The sequence below is a fragment of the Oncorhynchus mykiss genome, chromosome 27, assembly GCF_013265735.2.
Source record: "Oncorhynchus mykiss isolate Arlee chromosome 27, USDA_OmykA_1.1, whole genome shotgun sequence".
Lineage (NCBI taxonomy): Eukaryota > Metazoa > Chordata > Actinopteri > Salmoniformes > Salmonidae > Oncorhynchus > Oncorhynchus mykiss.
In genome coordinates, this window is record NC_048591.1 from 10,902,521 (window position 1) to 10,927,532 (window position 25,012).

The window sequence follows — 25,012 nt, forward strand, 5'->3', positions numbered from 1 at the left end:
TCAGTTCCCGAGTGGAGCAGCGGTCTAAGGCACTTCATCTCAGTGCTAGAGGCGTCACTACAGACACCCTGGTTCCATTCCAGGCTGTAGCCCAGGATTGGGAGTCCCATAAGGAGGAAAGTAATTGGCCCAGGTTTGGCCGGTTGTAGGCCGGCATTGTAAATAAGAATTTGTTCTTAACTGACTTGCCTAGTTAAATAAAATAATCAGTGATTGTTTTCCCATTCAGATTTAAGATACTGTCATACCCTTTATTTCCCCAAGATCCAACAATTCAGACATTATGTTTGTGCATCAATTGACATCAAGGTAATGTATTTTCCACTGTTTCCTAAAGTCACACCTGGATGTACAGTGACAGGAAACGACTGATGTTCCATAGAAGGTAGGTGTTTGGCACATCCTAGAAAAAGAACAGAAAGAACCTGCACACTGCACGTTCCTAATGACCGACATATCGATCCATAGGGCTCTTCGTTAGGTCAAACTAATGATATTCCATAGAAACGGAGTGAGTGAATCTCTGCCTTTTTGTCTTTCTCATCGCAGGTGATCATCTACCAAGGTGGCCAAGTGTTCAGTCTAGCCAACCACTTGAATGGCCGGGTGGGTTTCGTGGCCACCATGCCCAGCACAAGTGCCTCTATCTTCATCAACAACACCCAGCTGTCAGACACGGGGACCTACCAGTGCCTGGTCAACAACCTCCCCGACAGAGGGGGGCGCAACATCGGGGTCATCGGCCTCACCGTGCTGGGTAACTCACTGCTGCATTAGAATTACAATTAAGGAGTTGCATACTATGCATATATAGCCTGGCCACTATAACTTGACTATTGACCAGGCTACAGAGCCTACTGTGATACAAATGGAAGCATTAAAACTAGGAAGTGTAAACGCATTGCATATTGTAAGAATTCTGTTGTATGACATGAGCTTTTTATTTTGACTAATGAGTCTCCTCCTCCTCAAGCTGGTTTTAAAGATGACTCTTACAGCATGTTGGCACACCACAGTTCTGTATGTGTGTGCTATAAAAACAAGACCTGCTTTGGATAAGATTATCTATTACATTTCTCAAATGTAACGTAAAATGTAAGACCCGATGCCTCTTCGGTAGGCTAGGATCTGTCTGTGCTGATCGATAAGGTACTAACCATACCCCTCTCTCTCCCTCCGGTCTCTCCAGTGCCTCCCTCGGTGCCTGCATGTCGTGTCCAGGGCACGCTGGACGTGGGCGCTGACATCATGCTGATGTGCAGCAGCGAGGAGGGGATCCCCACGCCCACCTACGCCTGGGAGAAGCTGGAGTCGCTGCCCAAGCTGCCCCACACCGCCATGCAAGGTATTAAACCCCTGGCCGTGGGCGTGCCCTTTTGCCCCACCTTCGCTGGTAAATCAACAGGTATCTTTGGTAACGTCACCGTGGCCCAGCCCATCCGCCCCCAACTCTGCCCCTCAGGGTGCCACCACCCACCCTGGTCCAGTTTAGGGCCTGCATTCACAAAGCGTCTCAGAGCAGGAGCTGGTCACGAGTTACTGTCATTTTATTCATTATGATCTACAAGGCAAATTGATCCTAGATCAGCACTCCTACTCTGAGAAGTTTTTTATTTAATGCGGACCCAGTTTTGTGTGTGTGTGTGTGTGTGTGTGTGTGTGAGCCGTGCAGTGCAGTGGCCTCTCCTCTCTCTCTCTCTCTCCAGCTGTGTCATCACAGCACAGTGTGATTACTACCGTACTACACTACTGCTCACTTCAACACAAGGCTACCCTCGACAAGGACCAATTGGCTTAGGTTTCCTTCATTACTCCTCCTCCTGTCGGTCTTTGTTGTTTTACACAGTAGATATCAACTGTACCAACACTGCCACCATGATATCTGTCTGCAAAACAGCCCATGTTGCAGAGAAAAGGGTACTGGTGAAATCTAGGCCAGTAATCTGGATTTAGTGTTTATGTGATTTGTTCCATGCTCTTGTGGTAGCCTTTAGTGTAAGGCAGTAGTGTAATATAACGTAATACTCCATAAAGTATCAGACGTGTGAACAATGGCGCTGTAGCTGGGTTTATATCAGCAAGGTACTACATAATGTACAAAATATACACCAGCTGTTTTACGGTAAGTGATTTGGCGCCCTCTATTGGGTTTTTGCCAGTAGTCCCAGTTACAGTACCATATCCTAAAGCAAGTTGAATAATACTGTTACTTGAAGTAACATATCTGCATAATGCTGAATAAGCTATGCTCAACAATTATTTTAACTGCCTAAATTATTTGAAATTATTTTGGTTATTTCAATTATACAAGTAATGTATGAATGTTTTGGAACACTTTACAAGCAAATATTTACGTTAATCATTAGTCCTAAAGGAATTTCATGCATATTTAATCCCAATGCATTTTAATTAGATGTTTTTGTGTCTTGTCTATTTGTTCTGGGGTTGTGGATGGTGTTCCCCAGTGATGTTTTAACCCCAGACTGGCATGGTTTGTGTTTAAACCCCAGACCAGATGCAAGGGACCGTAACACTGAGGAACATCAGTACCAGTACCTCTGGTCTGTACCAGTGTACAGCATCCAACGCCATCGCCAAGAGCACCTGTCTACTCAACCTGCAGGTTGTGGCACGTAAGTACCCAACATAATGATGACATAGGCACAGCTTTGTGCAGTATCATTCTGAATTAAATAAAATAAACACTCTTGGAACGTATCAATGTTAAATCCTTTGAATACACATGTTATTGTTAAAAAGGGTTTCACTCTGGAAATACTCTAGATATTTTTTATTTTAAGAGGTAGATCAGCTTTAATATTGCAGATAGATTGTGGCGTCTATCAATGCAATTGTCTGAGTCATTTCCAATAACCAATATACATTTTTTTGTAAATAGATATAGTATTTTAAATATATATTTTCCTTCTTTATTATTTTCCTCTAACCCTACCATCCCTCCCCTAATGGGAATAAACTAATGGACGACAATAAATTGGCTTCTACTTCCAGTTTATACAGTGGGGCAAAAAAGTATTTAGTCAGCCACCAATTGTGCAAGTTCTCCCACTTAAAAAGATGAGAGAGGACTGTAATTGTAACTGTAATGTTTCATCATAGGTACACTTCAACTATGACAGACAAAATGAGAAAAAAAAATCCAGAAAAATCACATTGTAGGATTTTTTATGAATTCATTTGCAAATTATGGTGGAAAATAAGTATTCGGTCACCTACAAACAATCAAGATTTCTGGCTCTCACAGACCTGTAACTTCTTCTTTAAGAGGCTCCTCTGGCCTCCACTCGTTACCTGTATTAATGGCACCTGTTTGAACTTGTTATCAGTATAAAAGACACCTGTCCACAACCTCAAACAGTCACACTCCAAACTCCACTATGGCCAAGACCAAAGAGCTGTCAAAGGACACCAGAAACAAAATTGTAGACCTGCACCAGGCTGGGAAGAATGAATCTGCAATAGGTAAGCAGCTTGGTTTGAAGAAACTGTGGGAGCAATTATTAGGAAATGGAAGACATACAAGACCACTGATAATCTCCCTCGATCTGGGGCTCCACGCAAGATCTCACAACATGGGGTCAAAATGATCACAAGAACGGTGAGCAAAAATCCCAGAACCACACGGGGGGACCTAGTGAATGACCTGCAGAGAGCTGGGACCAAAGTAACAAAGCCTACCATCAGTTACACACTACACCGCCAGGGACTCAAATCCTGCAGTGCCAGACCTGTCCCCCTGCTTAAGCCAGTACATGTCCAGGCCGGTCGGAAGTTTACTAGAGAGCATTTGGATGATCCAGAAGAAGATTGGGAGAATGTCATATGGTCAGATGAAACCAAAATATAACTTTTTGGTAAAACCTCAACTCGCCGTGTTTGGAGGACAAAGAATGCTGAGTTGCATCCAAAGAATACCATACCTACTGTGAAGCATGGGGGTGGAAACATCATGCTTTGGGGCTGTTTTTCTGCAAAGGGACCAGGACGACTGATCCATGTAAAGGAAAGAATGAATGGGGTCATGTATCGTGAGATTTTGAGTGAAAACCTCCTTCCATCAGCAAGGGCATTGAAGATGAAACGTGGCTGGGTCTTTTAGCATGACAATGATCCCAAACACACCGCCCGGGCAACGAAGGAGTGGCTTCGTAAGAAGCATTTCAAGGTCCTGGAGTGGCCTAGCCAGTCTCCAGATCTCAACCCCATAGAAAATCTTTGGAGGGAGTTCAAAGTCTGTGTTGCCAGCAACAGTCCCAAAACATCACTGCTCTAGAGGACATCTGTATGGAGGAATGGGCCAAAATACCAGCAACAGTGTGTGAGAACCTTGTGAAGACTTACAGAAAACGTTTGACCTCTGTCATTGCCAACAAAGGGTATATAACAAAGTATTGAGATAAACTTTTGTTATTGACCAAATACTTATTTTCCACCATAATTTGCAAATATATTCATTAAAAATCCTACAATGTGATTTTCTGGATTTTTTTTCTAATTTTGTCTGTCATAGTTGAAGTGTACCTATGATGGAAATTACAGGCCTCTCTCATTTTTTTAAGTGGGAGAACTTGCACAATTGGTGGCTGACTAAATACTTTTTTGCCCCACTGTACATACTACATCAATTTCTCAGACGGTATATTTTATATTAGTTATGTGTTTTTAGTCCCAGCCTTCAGCTACTCTAGGAAAACGTTGTTCCCACGCTCCCCCTCTCCCAATTCCACCCCTGTCAGTGGGTAGTAACACTGTCACCTGAGTTACTGCTACTGCACTCGCCTGACCCTGCCTTAGAGTAGACAGTCACTGATACCACTGACAACTTCAGTGAGTGGCTCGTTTGGGGTTTGTGATTGTTTAAAGGAGTAAATGGCATGTCGCTAGTTGTCACTGGGTGTGGTGAGTGCTCTGACAGAGGCTCGGGGGGCTGTCTGTTTGTCAAGGAGGCGACCCACTGTTAGATCAGGAGAGTGATCCTATAAAAGCTTTATCGCCACTCAGCCATCTGTTCAGCCTTAAACAATGAAAGCATCATTCTCTCAGCGTATGTTGCAGCATGTATGATTAAACACCTGCCACTGTGCTATTCCCTCTGAGTTGTAGGACAACAGACGGACCAAAACGGCCCTCACAGTGGAAGAAGCTAGCATTAATACACGTCTAAAGTGGTGGTTTTTAAAACTCAATAGTTTCGTAGGTTTTATGGTACAGATATTATGGTCAAATTCAAACATCCTAATAGACATACAGCCACATTAAATCACACTTCAGGCCACTTGAATATTTCCCCCAATTCACTATCGTAGCATAATAGAACCATTTGCATCCATGGATATATTCAATGTACTGTATTATCAAGTACCTTTGAGGATGCAGACGAAAAGCGACCTGATCAAATAGACAGTGGCCACTGTGTGTATTTAACTCATTATGAAAAATGCAGACAGTACAAACACAGCTCTTCCTCCCCCTCTATCTCTCTTTAGTGTTTACCTGGGGGGGGGGGGGTACATCATTACTTCCTGGAGAACCACAGGGCATGTGGTTGGCATTTAACCAAAGCTCCTCAATGTTTTATTCATGTCATAATACAGGCCTACTAGAGTGGCTTCATTCCACGGATGAATAGGTGTTTGTGCTGTGGTTCAGGAGCTAGCAGTATTGAAAGTAGCTGTTGTAGAGGCATGACCGGTCGTTCGTGATCTGGGTCCCGTTCATCAGTGCACACCACAGCAAAACGTTTTGTATTGGAGAACAAAGTCTTTCATATTGGAGAGGTTCATCCCCGTTTCAGTCCATCTTCTTCTGTGTTGTACTTAATGAACATGACTTAGTCTCTCTCTCTCTCTTTCTCCCCTGGCCCTTCAGCCCAGCCTCAGAGTGTGGGTCTCATAGCTGGCACCATCGCCACGGGCGTGCTGGCTGTCATCATCTGCTCCCTCCTGGTGCTGGTGACACTCTTCTACTGGAAGAACAAGAACAAATACGAGGAGGAGGAGATCCCCAACGAGATCAGGTGGGTCTTTCATTGGATTCCTGCTTTCTGCCGTTTGCCACACATCTTTGTCAACACACTAGTCTAAACATTAGAACCTGAACTCACCACAACTGTTCTGGTGCCGTGCATTTGATAGGCTACACAGAGTATGTAGTAGATAAGTCTTGAAAACGGAGATATACTGTATCCTTGAAATGGTACGATTACCCCTTTGTAGTCAGTTTTATCCATGTGTTCAAGGCGTTCAAACTTCGAACTCACCAACTTGCTCTTCATCACACCCCAATTTTTCATTTCAAACACTGTGTGAATTCCCTGTCGCTTGTTTAAATGGCCTGCTATTCTTCCCCTAAATGAGTTCATAAATCAATTTGAAGATAAATCATTGTTGAAATGTTTCAGCTCTGAGCTAGTGGGATAACATCCGCCTCATTTGGGTGTTGATAATGTCCCTGCATTGAAATGTGGTCTGTGTGTGGTACCGCTTCATGTATACCTCTGACATTTAACGTTAAAGTTCTATAACTCTATTGATCAGGACCAAGCCGTGGAAGTGAATGTTACACACTCTTAGAGAGATACCAATTTGAAGAATAGACCTCCTAAACCGTTTTTTGTTTGTTGTTGTTTGTCATTCCAGTTTTAACCGCTTTTCTTTATTTTGTCATTTAGGCAATCCCAATCAGCACTATTCCGGCTAGATGATACCATGCATTTATAATACAAGTGAACATTAGTTGTGGTTGTTGATCAAACACAACAGGCCACTGTGGCTCATCTGAAGCCTGAAGTAAATCTGGTCTCTCTGGCTCATGTTGGTTTTCTAAAAGGTGCCCCCTATAGCTGTTTAACTATTCATTTCTAAGCCCTAAATAAGACAAGGCACACATATTGCATGCCAATTGAATACACTGTCTCACTTACATCCCCTTGTTACATCTCCTACGCTATCAGGCCCACTACATTTCATCTGCGAAGGGAGAGCGTTCCAAACGCTGTTAGTGGAGATCAAACACAAAATCTTCTTGAAAATGTTTCCCCATGAAACATTCACAGTAAGGAACACTGACTGCTCAGACTGGTGTTACAAATAGATCGATTTTCCTATTTAAAAACATCGTTTTTTAAAACCGATCCCAATGTTTGAGTCCATTTTGAGTCCATTTTCATTTGCGGTTCAGTCAAACATGAAGAAGAAATGCCAGTGGAATTTAAGCAGCGGATTACATCATAGGGCATTGACGAAACAGTCTGAATTGGAAGAGAAACCTAATTGAGTATTAAGATGATATTTGGATGTTCCAACACACTTGTTAACGTAAAAGCACCAAATGCGTACGTCACATATTATGATGTTGATAGAAATACGTTAAAAGAGTGACGTATTACTTAAGAGATTGGGTGGGAAATGAAAACCTGTTAACACTCAATTTTAACCTCCTGTAATTTCTGTAGTCCCTATAGTGACCTCCTCTTGCCCTTTGTGCTTTACAGAGAGGACGACCTGCCCCCTAAGAGGTCGTCGTCAGTGAAAGCGTTTCACGCCGACGCCTCATCCTCGGAGAATGACACCCTGACGTCCACCAACACCTACAACAGCCGCTATTGGCACAACCCCAAGCCCAACTACGACACCAACTCCTACACCCGCTACAATGGCGACACACGCCAGACGTTCCCTACGGGGCAAGCGGGTCACACAGGTCAAACGGGGGCACATGCAGCTCACACAGGACACGGGACACTGGCTCCGCCGGGCTCCGCCCCCCTGGCATGTCAGGCCTACTCCAATGGTAGCCACACCCTCCCCCCGCCCAAGACTCTGGTGGTCACCACCAACTCCGCCCCCTCCCCGCCCACCATGGTGCGCAGCAATGGCTCGGTCAGCCTGAAGCCCGTGACGGTGGCATCGCGTGGCGGGTACACGCACTCGTACGCCGTAAGCCAGGCCACGCTGGAGCGCATGGGCGCCGTGCCCGTCTTGGTGCCAGCCCAGAGCAGAGCAGGCTCTCTGGTCTAAAGTAAACTCTTACTGGGTTGAACCAGCCTGCCTCCCCACTTCGTCTCTGTTTCTCCCTTTTTTTACTCATTAAACGGGATTTTACATTACCGACTTCATCTAATGCCAACGTCTCCAAGTACAGGATCCCGTTTGAAAGCAGCACCAGGTGTTCTATTCCCATTGGTTGGTTTTGTATCTCTTCTTGGGTATGGTTTTATTTCACTGGTTCCTTGCATTAAATGGCTGTAACCAGTGGGATTATCGTACAAAAGTCACACATAATCATCTGACGTTTCAGGTGACTGTGACTGTGCGTTTTGGACTCATCACGACAGTGAGCATTAACCGTTTAATCTCTGTGTTTTAACCACACCTAGACACCCCCGAGCCCTGCAAGTCCCATAAAGAAGCATCCGAATGAGCATGTACTGTATATTCCATTGAAAAGAAACAACCGGATTCTTGCTATTATTTCATATCACTCAGCTATTGCGGTGATTATAATCATTTTGTATCTTTTTTTTTTTAAATGACAGAGATGTTCTTTGATTCACTGTAGTGGTCTTACATGAACAGAACCGTAGTGGTGGAAATGGCCTTAGAAGAGCAGAGAGTTACGGGGATTTCTGGTGAAGTACCAAATGGCAAAGACAACAGAATGGCACAACACAGTAGGCAGATCCTGTGACTGGACAGGGGGTTTCTGATTCTGTCCATTAGCTCCGACTTCAACATGTTCATATGTTTTGTTTTGCAAGGTAACACACTTTCATCGAAAAACTCCTCTGAAGTCATGCCATTACAAACAGTGTACACACATATATTTCTATGTCTTCATTATGGAACGGTCTTACCTATGCACCCCCCATTACCTCTACAGCGTTACAAATGGGAGAGATGGAGCCTCTCCAGCACAAACCTGTAAGGGTTCAGAATTTTTATTTGATTAGGTCCAGTATTGGTAACTATGGTCTTACCTCAAGATCCCATTATGCTAAAACACCTTTCCCTGAAAGTTGAATCTGCAGTTTGAAACGTACTGACCGTGTTTATGGAAGTACGTGCTATTGTCAACCTGCTATTGATTTGTTTTAACGAAATCCAAATCTCACATCAGCGCTGTTGGACAAGAAAACATGGGGGATATCTTATTTCATACATCCTTTAAGAAAATGTATATTTAAAGGGGATTTCCCTTGAGAATGCTAACAATCACTGTTTTGTACCTACTGGAATTATTGTACCTACTGGTAGGCTAGGTTGTGAATTTAAGAATAATACTTTTTTTTTTAATCTCCAATGGATAAATATTTTACAACTCATGCGGCTTAATTTAAGAGGTCTATTCATTTCTTTTAACAGACACTAAACTGGGTTTTGTAGAATGTTGTATTGCGTTTGTAAAGAAGGGATGTCATTTTTTATTTTTATTTTTTACAACTAGGTGTCCTCTGTGGGTGAAGCTGCATGTTTGGGCAGTGCAATTCATACAAAAATGACAAAGTATCACCGAAACCTGTATACTAAAATGACTGTCTGCATCTGTTGATTGTAATAATGATTTAATGCATACTCTACCAATTGTTTTCCAGGGCACTTAGATTTTGTTCACAGCTACAAATTCCAGCATTAAAATAAGTTAACTTAAGTATCCCCAATGATAGTTGAAAATGCAATGAATACCACCTGTTAATGAAAAATCTAGGTTCGTTCCAGCAGTGTTGTAATGTGTTGCTATTGGAGGTAAGAACGCTTCGAGGACCATCTTTTTTTTATACCTGAAACTAACTGCCGATTTAGGTTTTTATAATCATTTGATCTGTCGTGCTCTTTGCATTTAAAGTCTTATTAATATTGAACTTAATCTCTCGCTCGAAAGACAAATTGTTTTGATATTGTGTGATATTACATTTAAAAAATTGTACTATTCATTTTAACCAACAAAAAAAACCCCACTTACTCCTGAGGGAAAAAAAACGTCTCTTGTATTTGGGGTCAGTAATCTTTCTCATTCAGTCTCTACATTTACTGCACCCAATGATAGCTGTGGTCTCTACAGTATGAATTTGGCCATTCAATGTGCTCAAGTTAAGTGTTATTGAAGTTCATTGAAATATGCTCCAGTAAGAAGCCATTAAACGTATTCAATTAAACCTCTTCAAGTAAAGCAATATGGATGGTGAGCAGAACTTTCTGTCCTGAAGCAATAAAGACCAACCAGGTGAAGCACATTAGGAGGACTGTTGATGTACAAGATAGACCTTTATCAAACTGTTCCTTTTCTGTCACTCACTCAGCTCATTGGCTTATGTGTTGTCTCATTCCCTCCATCAGGGAACCAAGATTATATTCATAACTTAATCATGCGGCCATGAGACTAAAACACTGTTCAGTATTATCAGGTAATACGCACAACTTTGGAGAGTATTCTTTGAGTTTGTTTGGTGTTCAGAGACTTGTTTCAACGTCAGAGTGCATCCATATGATTTATGTATGTACTCTTTTATGTACAGTGCCTTCAGAAAGTATGCATACTCCTCGACTTGTTACACGTGGTGTGTTTCAGCCTGAATTTATTGAAAATGAAATACAGAAATATCTATTTACATAAGTATTCACAGCCCTGAGTCAATACATGTTAGAATCACCTTTGGCAGTGATTACAGCTGCCAGTCTTCAAGAGCTTTGCACACCTGGATTGTTCAATATTTGCCCATTATTCTATTGAACATTCTTCCAGCTCTGTCAAGTTGGTTATTGATCATTGCTACACAGCCATTTTCAAGTTTTGTCATAGATTTTCAAGCAGATTTAAGTCAGAACTGTAACTTGACCACTCAGGAACATTCACTGTCTTCTTGGTAAGCAACTCCAGTGTAGATTTCTGGCCTTGTGTTTTAAGTTATTGTCCTGCTGAAAGGTTAATTCTTCTCCCAGTGTCTGGTGGAAAGCAGACTGAACCAGGTTTTCCTTTAGAATTTTGCCTGTGCTCGGCTCCATTCCATTTATTTTTTATCCTGAGAAACTCCCTAGCCCTTAATGATTACAAGCATACCCATAACATGATGCAGCCACCACTGTGCTTGAAAATAATGTGTTGTATTGGATTTGCCCCAAACATAACACTTTGTATTCAGTATAAAAAGTGAATTGCTTTGCCACTTTGCAGTATTACTTTAGTGCTTTGTTGCAAACAGGATGCATGTTTGGAATATTTGTATTCTGTACAGGCTTCCTTCTTTTCACTCTGCCAATTAGGTTAGTATTGTGGAGTAACTACAATATTGTTGATCCATCCTCAGTTTTCTCCTATCACAGCCATTAAACTCTGTAACTGGTTTAAAGTCACCATTGGTCTCATTGGGAAAGCCCTGAGTGGTTTCCTTCCTCTCTGGCAACTGAGTTGGGAAGGACACATGTGTCTTTGCAGTGACTGGGGTGTAATTGATACACCATCCAAAGTGTAATTAATAACTTCACCATGCTCAAAGGGATATTCAAGGTCAGCTTCTTTTTTTTATGCCCATCTACCAATAGGTGCCCTTCTTTGCGAGGCAATTGGAAAACCTCACCTGGTATTTGTGCTTGAATCTTTTGAAATTGACTGCTCGACTGAGGGACCTTACAGATAATTGTATGTGTGGGGTACAGAGATGAGGTAGTCGTTCAAAAATAATGTTAAACACTATTATTGCACACAGAGTGAGTCCATGCAACTTATTATGTGACTTGTTGAGCACATTTTTACTCCTGAACTTATTTAGGCTTGCCATAACAAAGGGGTTGAATACTTATTGACTCAAGACATTTCAGCTTTTCAGTTATAAACAATTTTTTAAAATGTTGAAAAACATAATTCCACTTTGTGGGGTATTGTGTGTAGGCCAATACCCAAAAAATACATTTTAAATGCAGGCTGTAACACAACAAAATGTGGAAAAAGTCAAGGGGTGTAAATACTTTCGGAAGGCACTATGTATGTACTCTGCTGATATAACCCCGGGGTTGTTCACTAGCTTGTTGTGTCTGGTCACAGACAAGCACTCAACTGATCTTTAACAATATTATTAAAGAGCCACAGGTTCAGGTCAGATGAGGTGAGCGCATCTGTTTCCTCTGTTAGACATCTCTTGGGGCGAATCCTAACTTCTACTTACATGTTTACTTAGTCATGCATTGATGTCAATGTGAGACAGAGTGAAAATTCAACTTAAAAGTTAGGATTTGTCCCATAATGACCCTGGCCCGAAACGCAACTGCTTAAACTAGAAATAGAGAGGAGGGATAACCACAAAACCCAGACAAGTGATGGTGCATTGTCTACTGTGGCCATAAGTTAATCAGGTTGTGCTTATATAGATATTATATTGCCAATAGTAAACATTGTAAATATGTAAAATATGTATTGTACTTAACAGTTTGATTGATATGAAATATGACATTAACACTGGAAGTTGTAGTGAATAAATACTGTTAATACATTCTAACTGTAGTTGTGCTCATTGACTTAGTCATTTTAAGACTTAGTTTTTTTATGAGTACAGATGATCTTATTGGTAATAAACATGAGGAACTCCTTCCTAATATTAAGTTGCAACCCCCCTGAATTCACCTGGTCAGTCTGTCATGGAAAGAGATGTTCCTAATGTTTTATACACTCGGTGTATATCATTCTGTACAGCTGACCAGCTGGCAAGTGTCACGGACATTTTCAACCTATCCCTGACCTGGTCTGTAATACCAACTTGTGTCAAGCAGACCACCATTGTCACTGTGTCCAAGAACACCAAGGTAACCTGCCTTAATGACTATCGCCCCCCGTAGCACTCACATCTATAGTCATGAAATGCTTTGAAAGGCTGGACATGGCTCACAATCAACACCATCACCACAGACACCCTGGACCCACTCCAATTTGCATACCGCCCCCAACACATTCACAGATGACGCAATCTCTATTGCACTCCATACCTTTGTAAGAATGCTGTTCATTGACGACAGCTTAACACCATAGTCCCCTCCCAGGCGGTGAGGGTTTGCAACAACACAGCTGCCACGCTGACCTCAAGACGCTACATAGGTAGTGAATACGGCCCAGTACATCCCTGCCATCCAGGACCTCTATACCAGGCGGTATCAGAAGAAGGCCCCCAAAATTGTCAGACTCCAGACACACAAGCCATAGACTGTTCACTCTTCCATCGCATGGCAACCGGTACCAGCCTGGAACCAACAGGATCCTGGACAGCTTCTACACCGAAGCCATAAGACTGCTAAATATAATTTCAAAAGGCTACTTTGACTACCTACGTTGACCCTTTTATGCGCTGACTCTATGCACACACACTGGACTCTGCTCACACATACAGTACCAGTCAAAAGTTTGGACACACATACTCATTAATTGTTTTGGTATACAGAAGATAGCCCTATTTGGTAAAAGACCAAGTCCATATTATGGCAAGAACAGCTCAAATACTCAAAAAGAAATGACAGTCCATCATTACTTTCAGACATGCAGGTCAGTCAATCTTGAAAATGTCAAGAACTTTGAGAGTTTTTTCAAGTGCAGTCGCAAAAACCATCAAGCACTATGATGAAACTGACTCTCATGAGGACCGCCACAGGAAAGGAAGAGTTACCTTTGCTGAGGAGGATAAGTTCAACCTCAGATTGCAGCCCAAATAAATGCTTCACATTTATTAAAGTAATAGACACATCTCAACATGAACTGTTCAGAGGATACCGTGTGAATCAGTCCTTCATGGTCGAATTGCTGCAAAGAAACCACTAATAAAGGACACCAAGAAGAAGAAGAGACTTTCTTTGAACAAGAAACACGAGCAATGGACATTAGACTGGTGGAAATCAGCATTTGGTCTGATAAGTCCAAATTTGAGATTTTTGGTTCCAGCCGCTGTCTCTTTGAGACGAAGAGTAGGTGAACAAATGTCCTCCACATATGTGGTTCCCACCATGAAGCATGGAGGAGGTGTGATGGTGTAGGGGTGCTTTGCTGGTGACACTGTCGGATGTATTTATAATTCAAGTCACACTTAACCAGCATGGCTACCACAGTATTCTGCCTCCACAATCGCCCAAACTCAACCCAATTGAGATGGTTTGGGATGAGTTGGACCGCAGAGTGAAGGAAAATCTGCTAACAAGTGTTCAGCATAAGGGAACTCCTTCAAGACTGTTGGAAAATAATTCCAGGTGAAGCTGGTTGAGAGAATGCCAAGCGTGTGCAAAGCTGTTATTAAGGCAAAAGGGTGGCTACTTTGAAGAATCCAAAATTTAAAATATATGTTGATTTGTTTAACACTTTTTTGGTTACTACATGATTCCATGTGTGTTATTTCATAGTTTTGATGTCTTCACTATTATTCTACAATGTAGAAATTAGTCTAAATAAAAACTCTTGAATGAGTAGGTTTGTCCAAACTTTTGACTGGTACTGTACTTACACCCCCAACACACCACATAACATGTGCACACATGCATACAGATGACACACACACAAAGTTTCACACGCACCACATGCGCTGCTGTCTATTATCATTTCTGTTGCCTAGTCACTTTAACCCTACCTATATGTACATTGCTACCTCATTTACACAGGAGGTTTCTGGCCCCTTAATTGGGGAGGACAGGCTGGTAGTAATGGCATCAAATATGTCAAATGCATGGTTTCAATGTGTTTGATGCCATTCCATTCACTCCATTCCAGCCATTGTTATTAGGAGTCCTCTCAGAAGCCTTCTGTGCTCAATTACCTCATACCCCTGCACATCGACTGTGTACTGGTACTCCCTGTATACAACATTATGAGTATATACAGGGTATAAAACTTAATATTAGGAAGATGTTCCTAATATTAGGAAGGTGTTCCTGGTATAGTCATGTATAGCCAGGTTATTTATACTTGTTATTCCCTGTCTATGTATTAATCATGTCACTATTTTTATTTCCTTTTCTATCTGTATCTCTGCATTGTTGGAAAAGTACCCGTAAGCAAGCATTTACTGTTAGTCTACACCTGTTGTTAATGAAGCATTTGACAAGTAGTGTTTTATTTTATTTGAAATGTAATACTTCAACCACCCATTGGGAGGCAGAGCTGACTCACTGATCCATGCCCCATCCAAACTCCTTGGAGAGGTAAGCTATGTATTTCCTCCTCAGCAAAGCTGATCTTCCAAAATAAGAAAATATAGTCATGATCCAATGAGCCGGTTGGACAAAAAATTAAAAACTACGAAAACATAAACCAATGATTACAAATTAATCTTGAGCTGCAATAACTCTGAATAATTAAGTTAGACTTAAAACAGTGAAATTGGTCATTTAAATGGATGTTAAAGGCCTTTTGGGTTTGTTGCTGATCGATTGAGATTAGATAAATACTCTGCAGTTTGAATAATCAACTATTTTCATCTATTGGTGCAATGTTCAATTAGCATATTTTTTTTAATCACAATAATCCTCAAGGTGTTGCTCACCGTAAACTATGTCCTTAGTGTTTTGCTACTTCCCTCTCCAAAGGAACCCTATGAGGAATGGTTTGTAACAGAGGCACTTGCTCTGTTGTGTTAAGATAAATTGAATTTGGTATTAGAGATCGCTCAATTAGTGAATTTGCACTTGCGACAAGTGGTATGAGCTTTTGGGGGGGGGGGGGGGGGTGTTGTACCAAAAATATTGGGGACTTGGATAGCATGAAGCCCTACATATTGTCAACCTCCACATTGGGCCATGGCTCTAAAAGGGTTGGTTATGACTGTGTTTTTATCCTTGGTCTCCCTGCTCTCTTCTTCTAAACCCTGATAAATGACTTTTCAGCCAGGAATGACAATCTGGAGTGTATATTTTCTGCACCTGCCACTGTTGATCACTGCAGAAACCTTTTAACTTCATGAATCGGTCAAAGCACTGCCATGCTTTATGCCTGGCCATGGACATAGTGTTTTACATGAGATGCCATACATTTGGCCTTATACCGCTGCTATAAATGAGACTATAAATGACACTGCATATGGGGCTTTTCTACATTGGCTGGATAAGACGCATTTTCTGAAAGTCTCATAGTGTATTATATCTTTTAAATATATGACTCAAGATTTACAAGTGAATGACAGACTTTCTTGATATTTTTATAAGCAAAACATATTTCGTGCCTTTATCAATGTTGATCTATGACACCTTTCCTGATGTTGAACGAACATTTCGATTACATTCTCAGAACTCTAAAGGCCACATTGAACAGTATTTCCACCTATTCCTTTTTCCTGGAGAAAAGTGTTTATGTTTGATTTGGGTAAAATATATATTTCTTCCATCCTGAGGACATTGGAGAGTGATGGCTGAATTCAAACAAATGGCAAAGTCTTTCATCTGTTCTCCCAAATGTTCATGCCAACATTTCTTGAATAACTTTCTATTTCATGGGCATATTTTGTATTGTAATACTGTGCATTACCATGTGGGAAGTCAAAATATGCCCAACTCCTAATGCCTTCCTACAGTAAGGTAGTTGATGCTAAGTTGAATGTCGAACATTGTAATATTCTCAAAACACTAGCCCTAAAGTGATACGCCTGTACAAATAATGAACACTCAAAATGTACACTTATAAATCATATCAATTTTAATCAAAATACAGCTGTAGAGAGAAGCCAAGGATCAAACATACACATGATGTCTCTGAGTTCTGCAAAATAGGAAAAGTACAAGTTGCTTTTAATATGCTTGCAGTCAGCCCCTAGTGATGTAACTGCCTACGTCAACACCTTCTACACATGAGACCAAGCCCATGCATATACAGTTATTCAAACTTGCAGGAGAGAACAATAGCTCGTGTTTTCTAAGGGCTAAGTAGTAATTTTCCACTCCCCTGTGGCTTTATAGTGGTAGGTCTGACTTGTCTCTTATCTCTTTCACTCACCTGCAGGGTTCTGTGTCTATGAATCTCTTTTAGCCTTGAGGCGCTTTCTCACACACACCCTGTTTTGACTGCAATAACTCACACATTTCTAAGACCATTTCTTATAAGAGGCAGAGACTAGAAAAGAACTGGGGAACAATATTAAACCTTATAATGCATATATATATTGCTAATCTGTAGTCCAGGACCATATAAATGTAGTGGGGGAGGGGTTTTATAGCCCTTCCCCTTCTATTAATACAACATTGGCATAATCAATTATTATAATACATCAAACATTTGATGCAGCCCCTATCAGAGGGCCTCTGGTTTCAATTTGAATGCCAGTGGTTCTCTCAGAAAAGCACTTGGACATCCATTACATGCCCAAATCCGAATTGATTTCTGCTAGCAGCATTGGTGTGACGACAGAACACCCAGCACATAATAGCCCGCCCAGAGCTAGGGTTCCATTTGTATTCTCCTGGCTGGCTGTCTGGCTGGCTGGGTGTCTACTTTGGACCCATTTAGGCCTTTGTTATTCATGACATGGGGATGCTGGCAGAGGAAGCCCGGTGCCTGGTGATGCAGGGATAAACTAATTGGCCTCTAAATTAAATGGTCATGTAAGAATAAAATATTTCTTCAGTATTTGTCTAGCTGGCATGTCATAATGTGATAATACAATGCTTTATTCAAATGACTAGTTACAAGATCCTATTGTAATTTTTTACAAAAGTTGTTCTTTACAGTTTGTAAAAGTCCAGACTCAGACCTTCAAAATGGCATATCATACGCTACAATTGGAAAAAAGTAATAGGAACGTTATGCTGCTATGAAAGAAGGCGAGGTCATTACAGGCGATTCAAAGCTGGGACCGAGAAACTGAAAAAAAAAACAGCTTCTAAATCAAGGCCATCAGACTGTTAAATAGCTATCACTAGCCGTCCTCCACCCAGTAACCTGCCCTGAACTTTGTCACTGTCACTAGCCGGCTACCACCCGATGACTCCACCCTTCACCTTAGAGGTTGCTGCCCTATATACATAGAAATGGAATCGCTGGTCATTTTAATAACTTTAATCATGTTTACATACTGTTTTACTCATTTAATATGTATATACTGTATTCTAGTCAATGCCATCCTATTCAACTATTGCTGTGTATGTGTGTGTGTGTGTGTGTGTGTGTGTGTGTGTGTGTGTATATACAGTGGGGCAAACAACTATTTAGTCAGCCACCAATTGTGCAAGTTCTCCCACTTAAAAAGATGAGAGAGGCCTGTAATTTTCATCATAGGTATACTTCAACTATGACAGACAAAATGAGAAAAAAAACCCCAGAAAAATCACATTGTAGGATTTTTAATTAATTAATTTGCAAATTATGGTGGAAAATAAGTTTTTGGTCAATAAAAAAAGTTTCTCAATACTTTGTTATATACCCTTTGTTGGCAATGACAGAGGTCAAACGTTTTCTGTAAGTCTTCACAAGGTTTTCACAAACTGTTGCTGGTATTTTGTCCCATTCCTCCATGCAGATGTCCTCTAGAGCAGTGATGTTTTGGGGCTGTTGCTGGGCAACACGGACTTTCAACTCCCTCCAAAGATTTTCTATGGGGTTGAGATCTGGAGACTGGCTAGGCCACTCCAGGACCTTGAAATGCTTCTTACGACGCCACTCTTTCGTTGCCCGGGCGGTGTGTTTGGGATCATTGTCATGCTGAAAGACCCAGCCACGTTACATCTTCAATGCCCTTGCTGATGGAAGGAGGTTCACACTCAAAATCTCACGATACATGGCCCCATTCATTCTTTCCTTTACACGGATCAGTCGTCCTGGTCTCTTTGTAGAAAAACACAGTAGGTATGGTATTCTTCGGATGCAACTCAGCATTCTTTGTCCTCCAAACACAACGAGTTGAGTTTTTACCAAAAAGTTATATTTTGGTTTCATCTAACCATATGACATTCTCCCAATCTTTTTCTGGATCATCCAAATGTTCTCTAGCAAACTTCAGACAGAACTGGACATGTACTGGCTTAAGCAGGGGGACACCTCTGGCACTGCAGGATTTGAGTCCCTGGCGGCGTAGTGTGTTACTGATGGTAGGCTTTGTTACTTTGGTCCCAGCTCTCTGCAGGTCATTCACCAGGTCCCCCCGTGTGGTTCTGGGATTTTTGCTCACTGTTCTTGTGATCATTTTGACCCTACGGGGTGAGATCTTGCCCCAGATCGAGGGAGATTATCAGTGGTCTTGTATGTCTTCCATTTCCTAATAATTGCTCCCACAGTTGATTTCTTCAAACCAAGCTGCTTACCTATTACAGATTCAGTCTTCCCAGCCTGGTGCAGGTCTACAATTTTGTTTCTGGTGTCCTTTGACAGCTCTTTGGTCTTGGCCATAGTGGAGTTTGGAGTGTGACTGTTTGAGGTTGTGGACAAGTGTATTTTATACTGATAACAAGTTCAAACAGGTGCCATTAATTAATACAGGTAACGAGTGGAGGACAGAGGAGCCTCTTAAAGAAGTTACAGGTTTGTGAGAGCCAGAAATCTTGCTTGTTTGTAGGTGACCAAATACTTATTTTCCACCATAATTTGCAAATAAATTCATAAAAAATCCTACAATGTGATTTATTTTCTCACTTCTGTTGAAGTGTACCTATGATGAAAATTACAGGCCTCTCTCATATTTTTAAGTGGGAGAACTTGCACAATTGGTGGCTGACTAAATACTTTTTTTGCCCCACTGCATATATAACACACACATACACCTTTATCCTATGTATTCTACAGATATACTCTATACACAAACTATCCATAATGTCTATAAATCCAATAACAGTACCAGTCAAAAGTTTGGACACACCCACTCATTCAAGGGTTTTAAATGTATTTTTATTATTTTCTACATTGTAAAATAATAGTGAAGACATCAAAACTATGAAATAACATATATGGAATCATGTAGTAACCAAAAAAAGTGTTAAACAAATATATTTATATATTTTATATTTGAGATTCTTCAAAGTAGCCACCTTTTGCCTTGGTGACAGCTTTGCACACTCTTGGCATTCTCTCAACCAGCTTCATGAGGTAGTCACCTGGAATGCATTTAAATTAACAGGTGTGCCTTGTTAAAGGTAATCTGTGGAATTTCTTTCCTTCTTAATGCGTTTGAGCCAATCAGTTGTGTTGTGACAAGGTTGGGTTGATATACAGAAGACAGCTGTCACGAACGTCATCAGGGAAATGACCAGACCACGGTGCAGCGTGGTGCGCGTACATTTTCTCTTTATTTAAAATGTCGCCAACAAAACAAGAAACAACAAAACGAATGTGAAGCTTACTAGGGCTATACAGGCCACTAACAAAGACAACTACCCACAACTAAGGTGGAAAAACAGGCTACCTAAGTATGATTCCCAATCAGAGACAACGATAGACAGCTGTCCCTGATTGAGAACCATAACCGGCCAAAACATAGAAACAGAAAACATAGAAATAAAGAAACTATAATGCCCACCCTAGTCACACCCTGGCCTAACCAAAATAGAGAATAAAAACCTCTCTATGGCCAGGGCGTGACAATAGCCCTATTTGGTAAAAGACAAATCCATATTTTGGCAAGAACAGCTCAAATAAGTAAAGCGAAATGACAGTACATCATTACTTTAAGACATGAAGGTCAGTGAATACGGAAAACTTAAAGTACAGTCGCAAAAACCATCAAGCGCTCTGATGAAACTGGCTCTCACGAGGACTGCCACAAGAAAGGAAGTTACCTCTGCTGCAGAGGATTAGTTCATTAGAGTTAACGGCCACAGAAATTGCAGCCCAAATAAATGCTTCAGAGTTCAAGTAACAGACACATCCCAATGTCAACTGTTCAGAGGAGACTGTTTGAATCAGGCCTTCATGATCGAATTGCTGCAAAGAAACCACTACTAAAGGACACCAATAAGAAGACGACTTGCTTGGGCCAAGAAACACGAGCAATGGATGTTAGACCGGCGGATATCTGTCCTTTGTTCCAAATTGGAGATTTTTGGTTCCAACTGCAGTGTCTTTTTGAGATACAGAGTAGGTGAACGGATGATCTCCGCATGTGTGGTTCCCACCGTGTAGCATGGAGAGGAGTGATGTTGTCGGGGTCCTTTGCTGGTGATACATACTGTCAGTGATTTATTTAGAATTCAAGGCACACTTAACCAGCATGGCTACCACAGCATTCTGCAGTGATACGTCCTCCCATCTGGTTTGCGCTTAGTGAGACTATCATTTGTTTTTCAACAGGACAATGACCCAACACACCTCAAGGCTGTGTAAGGGCTATTTGACCAAGAAGGAGAGTGATGGAGTGCTGCATCAGATGACCTGTCCTCCCAATTGAGATTGGCTTGAAATTAGTTAGACCGCAGAATGAAAGCTAGACCGCAGAATGAAGGAAAAGCAGCCAACAAGTGCTCTGCATCTCAAGGGATTTCTTTGAAGGCAGCATCGGGAGAACCACGCTTCTATATGCAGTATGTAATATATGCATTCTGAGTATCCTGGATAGAGAAATCACAGCCTACTCATCTTCAACTCACAACTGATAAACTGTTCATTACCTTGTGGCTGCTCCATGAATATGGGTTCTAGCTGCAATTATTAATTGAAATGTAACACGATTCTGTTTTGATAAACCAGTGGAGCAGAATAGAGCGCTTTGGAATTACTCTTCTAAAACTAACTTTTAATTCTGTATTATTTCTTCCTCCTTAGCCTGATTTCTCCCGCATGGACTGAAGCAGAGCAGACAAACCCCTATAGTCGAAAGTACGGTGACAGGTAACACAGCACTGTGACTTCAATTGAAACGGAGCCGAAATGGCCTCCTAAACCCTCTTGAGAGCCGTGTGAAACTGTCTAAATGTTGGAGCTGCTGCATGCAGCCGTTGTTGAGACCAGAGGCAAAGTGGTGGAAGGTGTCCAAGTATAACAAGAGCAAAACATGAATTAATCAAATGCTCTCAACAGAGTCGGAAATAATCAACTGTGGGGGGCATGTGACCGAGCCCACGGGGTAATGCCACTGAAAATAGACAAAGGAATGCTTTATGGAGGACATAGAATAAGTGTTGCAACTGAAACTGGAGCGCCAACACTCAAATCGCATGTAAGTGTCAAGTGTAGACACACCCCTAGTGTTATGCTCTAACTACTGTGTGTCTCCGAGAGGAACATGCAAAGTATCCACTTTGGTCATAAATTACACATTTTCAGGGTCAGCACATACAGTGGCAAGAAAGATAATGTGAACCCTTTGGAATTGCCTGGATTTCTGCATAAATTGGTCATAAAATGTGATCGGATCTTCATCTAAGTTACAACAATAGACAAACAGTCTGCTTAAGATAATAACACACAAACAATGATACATTTTCATGTCTTTATTGAACACACCGTGCAAACATTCACAGTGCAGGGTGGGAAAAGTATGTGAACCCTTAGATTTAATAGCTGGTTGACCCTCCTTTGGTAGCAATATCCTCAACCAAATGTTCTCTGTAGTTGTGGATCAGACCTGCACAACGGCAAGGAGGAATTTTGGACCATTGCTATTTAAAAAAAATGTTTCAGTTAAGCAATAATTCTTGGGATGTCTGGTGTTGGGTCGGCAGGGTAGCCTAGTGGTTAGAGTGTTGGACTAGTAACCGGAAGGTGACAAGGTACACATCTGTTATTCTGCCCCTGAACAGTTAACCCACTGTTCCTAGGCCATCATTGAAAATATATGTTTGTTCTTAACTGACTTGCCTAGTTAAATAAAGGTAAAATAAATAAAATTACCTGCTCTCGAGGTCATGTCACAGCATCTCAAATACGGTTGAGGTCAGGACTGACTGGGCCACTCCAGGTGTATTTTCCTCTAGTTGAAACCATTCTGTTGTTGATTTACTTCTGTGTTTTGGGTCGTTGTCCTGTTGCATCACTCAACTTCTGTTGAGCTTCAATTGGCGAACATTCATCCTGCAAAATGTCTTCATAAACTTGCAAATTCATTTTTCTGTCGATGATAGCAAGATATCCAGGCCCTGAGGCAGCAATACTTTACAGTTTGGATGAGGTTTTGATGTTGGTGTGCTGTGTCTTTTTTTATTCACACATCGTGTTGTGTGTTCCTTCCAAACAACTCAACTGTAGTTTCATCTGTCCACAGAATATTTTGCCAGTAGCGCTATGGAACATCCAGGGGCTCTTTTGCGAACTTGAGATGTGCAGCAATGTTTTATGTGGACAGCAGTGGCCTCTTCCGTGGTGTCCTCCCATGAACACCATTCTTGTTTAGTGTTTTACATATTGTAGACTCGTCAACAGAGATGTTAGCATATTCCAGAGATTTCTGTAAGTCTTTAGCTGACACTCTAGGATTCTTAACCTCATTGAGTGGTACCCCCCTGTATATAGTCTCACTATTGTTATTTTACTGCTGCACTTGAATTACTTGTTACTTTTATTTCCTATCCGTATTTTTTATAACTGCATTGTTGGTTAGGGGCTCGTAAGTAAGCATTTCACTGTAAGGTCTACACCTGGTGCATGTGACTAAATGATGTATTCAATATAAACAAGAAAAATACAATAATTTGTGTGTTATTAGTTGAAGCAGACTGTGTTTGTCTATTGTTGTGACTTAGATGAAGATCAGATCAAATTTGATGACCAATTTATGCATAAGTCCGGGTAATTCCAAAGGGTTCACATACTTTTTCTTGCCACTGTATGCTGAATGTATAAGTACGAATCTAGATCATGTGTTTCTCAGGCTTTAAAAGTTCCTAGTTATTCTAAAGCATATGTGTTTAACCTGTGACACAATTTAATGATGACTTTTGTGTTTATTGATAAGGTTGCTATATTAGCAATGCAATTCAGACGCGGTATGTAAATCAAAGTCGAGCCTTACAATGGCGAAGAGGAGGATCTAGAGATCCATCAGACCTACTTGTAGGTCTACATACAGCCAACGTCAAACCGAAGGCAGCAGAAAACTACTTTCAGGGCATCGAGGTAAAGCATTTTACGTTGCCTTTCAAGTCTGACTGATTTAATATCAATTTACAAGCATTGTTTACATGAGGGCATGCACCACCCATCTGTATCTGTAATTGCAAACGGGAAGTGGAAGACAGACATCTCTAAATGAGGAAATATATTTGTTGAATTTGTTTTTTCATTAATAGTGGGGGAAAGTTTCAATGAAAAAAAAATGTGGGATAAATAAAAAATGTAAAAGCAACAACCAGTCTTCCAGCGAGCTTTCGCATGAGGTGGCAAAAAAAAGGAGTTTGTCTTTTCCTACTTGCATTGATAAATGCGTTGTTGAGGGAAATGTACTTTGTACGATTGTGAAGTGTTGTAACCCAACCTAGCTATCTTAAGATGAATGCACCAATTGTAAGTCGCTCTGGTTAAGAGCATCTGCTAAATGACTAAAATGTAAAACAAATTTAAAAAATATTAACAACCATGAAGTCTTCAGTTGAGGTGGATGATGTGTTGAGAGAGAGAAAAATAAATCACCTTTACAGCAGGAGCAACATAAGTCAGTGAGATAGAGAATCTCCTGGCTGTTTTTTAAAAATGGCAGGCCCATGAAAGCCTCGTCTCTCAAAACAGACTGGGTATAAAGCATGCACAATGATATGGACTAGTGATTTTTCAGTGATTGGATTGTATGGTTATGAGCAGGGAACAGAAGAGTGTCCGGTACACGTCTATTTGAAGGCGGTGGAAAAGCTATGGCGTTTCATGTATTTTGATTTGGAAACTGATGGACTGTAATGCTCAGTGGGATTTCTACTCAGAGTTAGGCAGCCAAACAACGTTCCTATAATGCAGACATACAGTAGAAAGGAATGTTACATCAACCAACAGCACAAGCAGCACGACATAAGGCCCATCCCCACTCAAGTTGTACATCTGATGTACAACGCATTTGGCACAACGGGTGTGATACAGAGTTTTTCTGCAGAAAAATGACTACACAAACATTCTGGAGACACACCGCACAATAAAA

General features: G+C 41.2%; 1 protein-coding gene across 2 annotated transcripts in view; it reads left to right on the top strand.

Moving 5' to 3' along the window:
* Window positions 1-10,702, top strand: part of LOC110507544 (immunoglobulin superfamily member 11) — a 98,303-nt gene extending 87,601 nt beyond the window's left edge. For both annotated transcript variants that reach the window (XM_021587591.2, XM_021587592.2), the window contains 5 exons: window positions 550-757; window positions 1,190-1,345; window positions 2,511-2,633; window positions 5,890-6,037; window positions 7,514-10,702. In XM_021587591.2, coding sequence (XP_021443266.1) covers window positions 550-757; window positions 1,190-1,345; window positions 2,511-2,633; window positions 5,890-6,037; window positions 7,514-8,039 — 1,161 coding nt within the window. In that variant the 3' untranslated portion in view covers window positions 8,040-10,702. The remainder of the gene's footprint in view (window positions 1-549; window positions 758-1,189; window positions 1,346-2,510; window positions 2,634-5,889; window positions 6,038-7,513) is intronic.
* The last annotated feature ends 14,310 nt before the right edge of the window (window positions 10,703-25,012 follow it).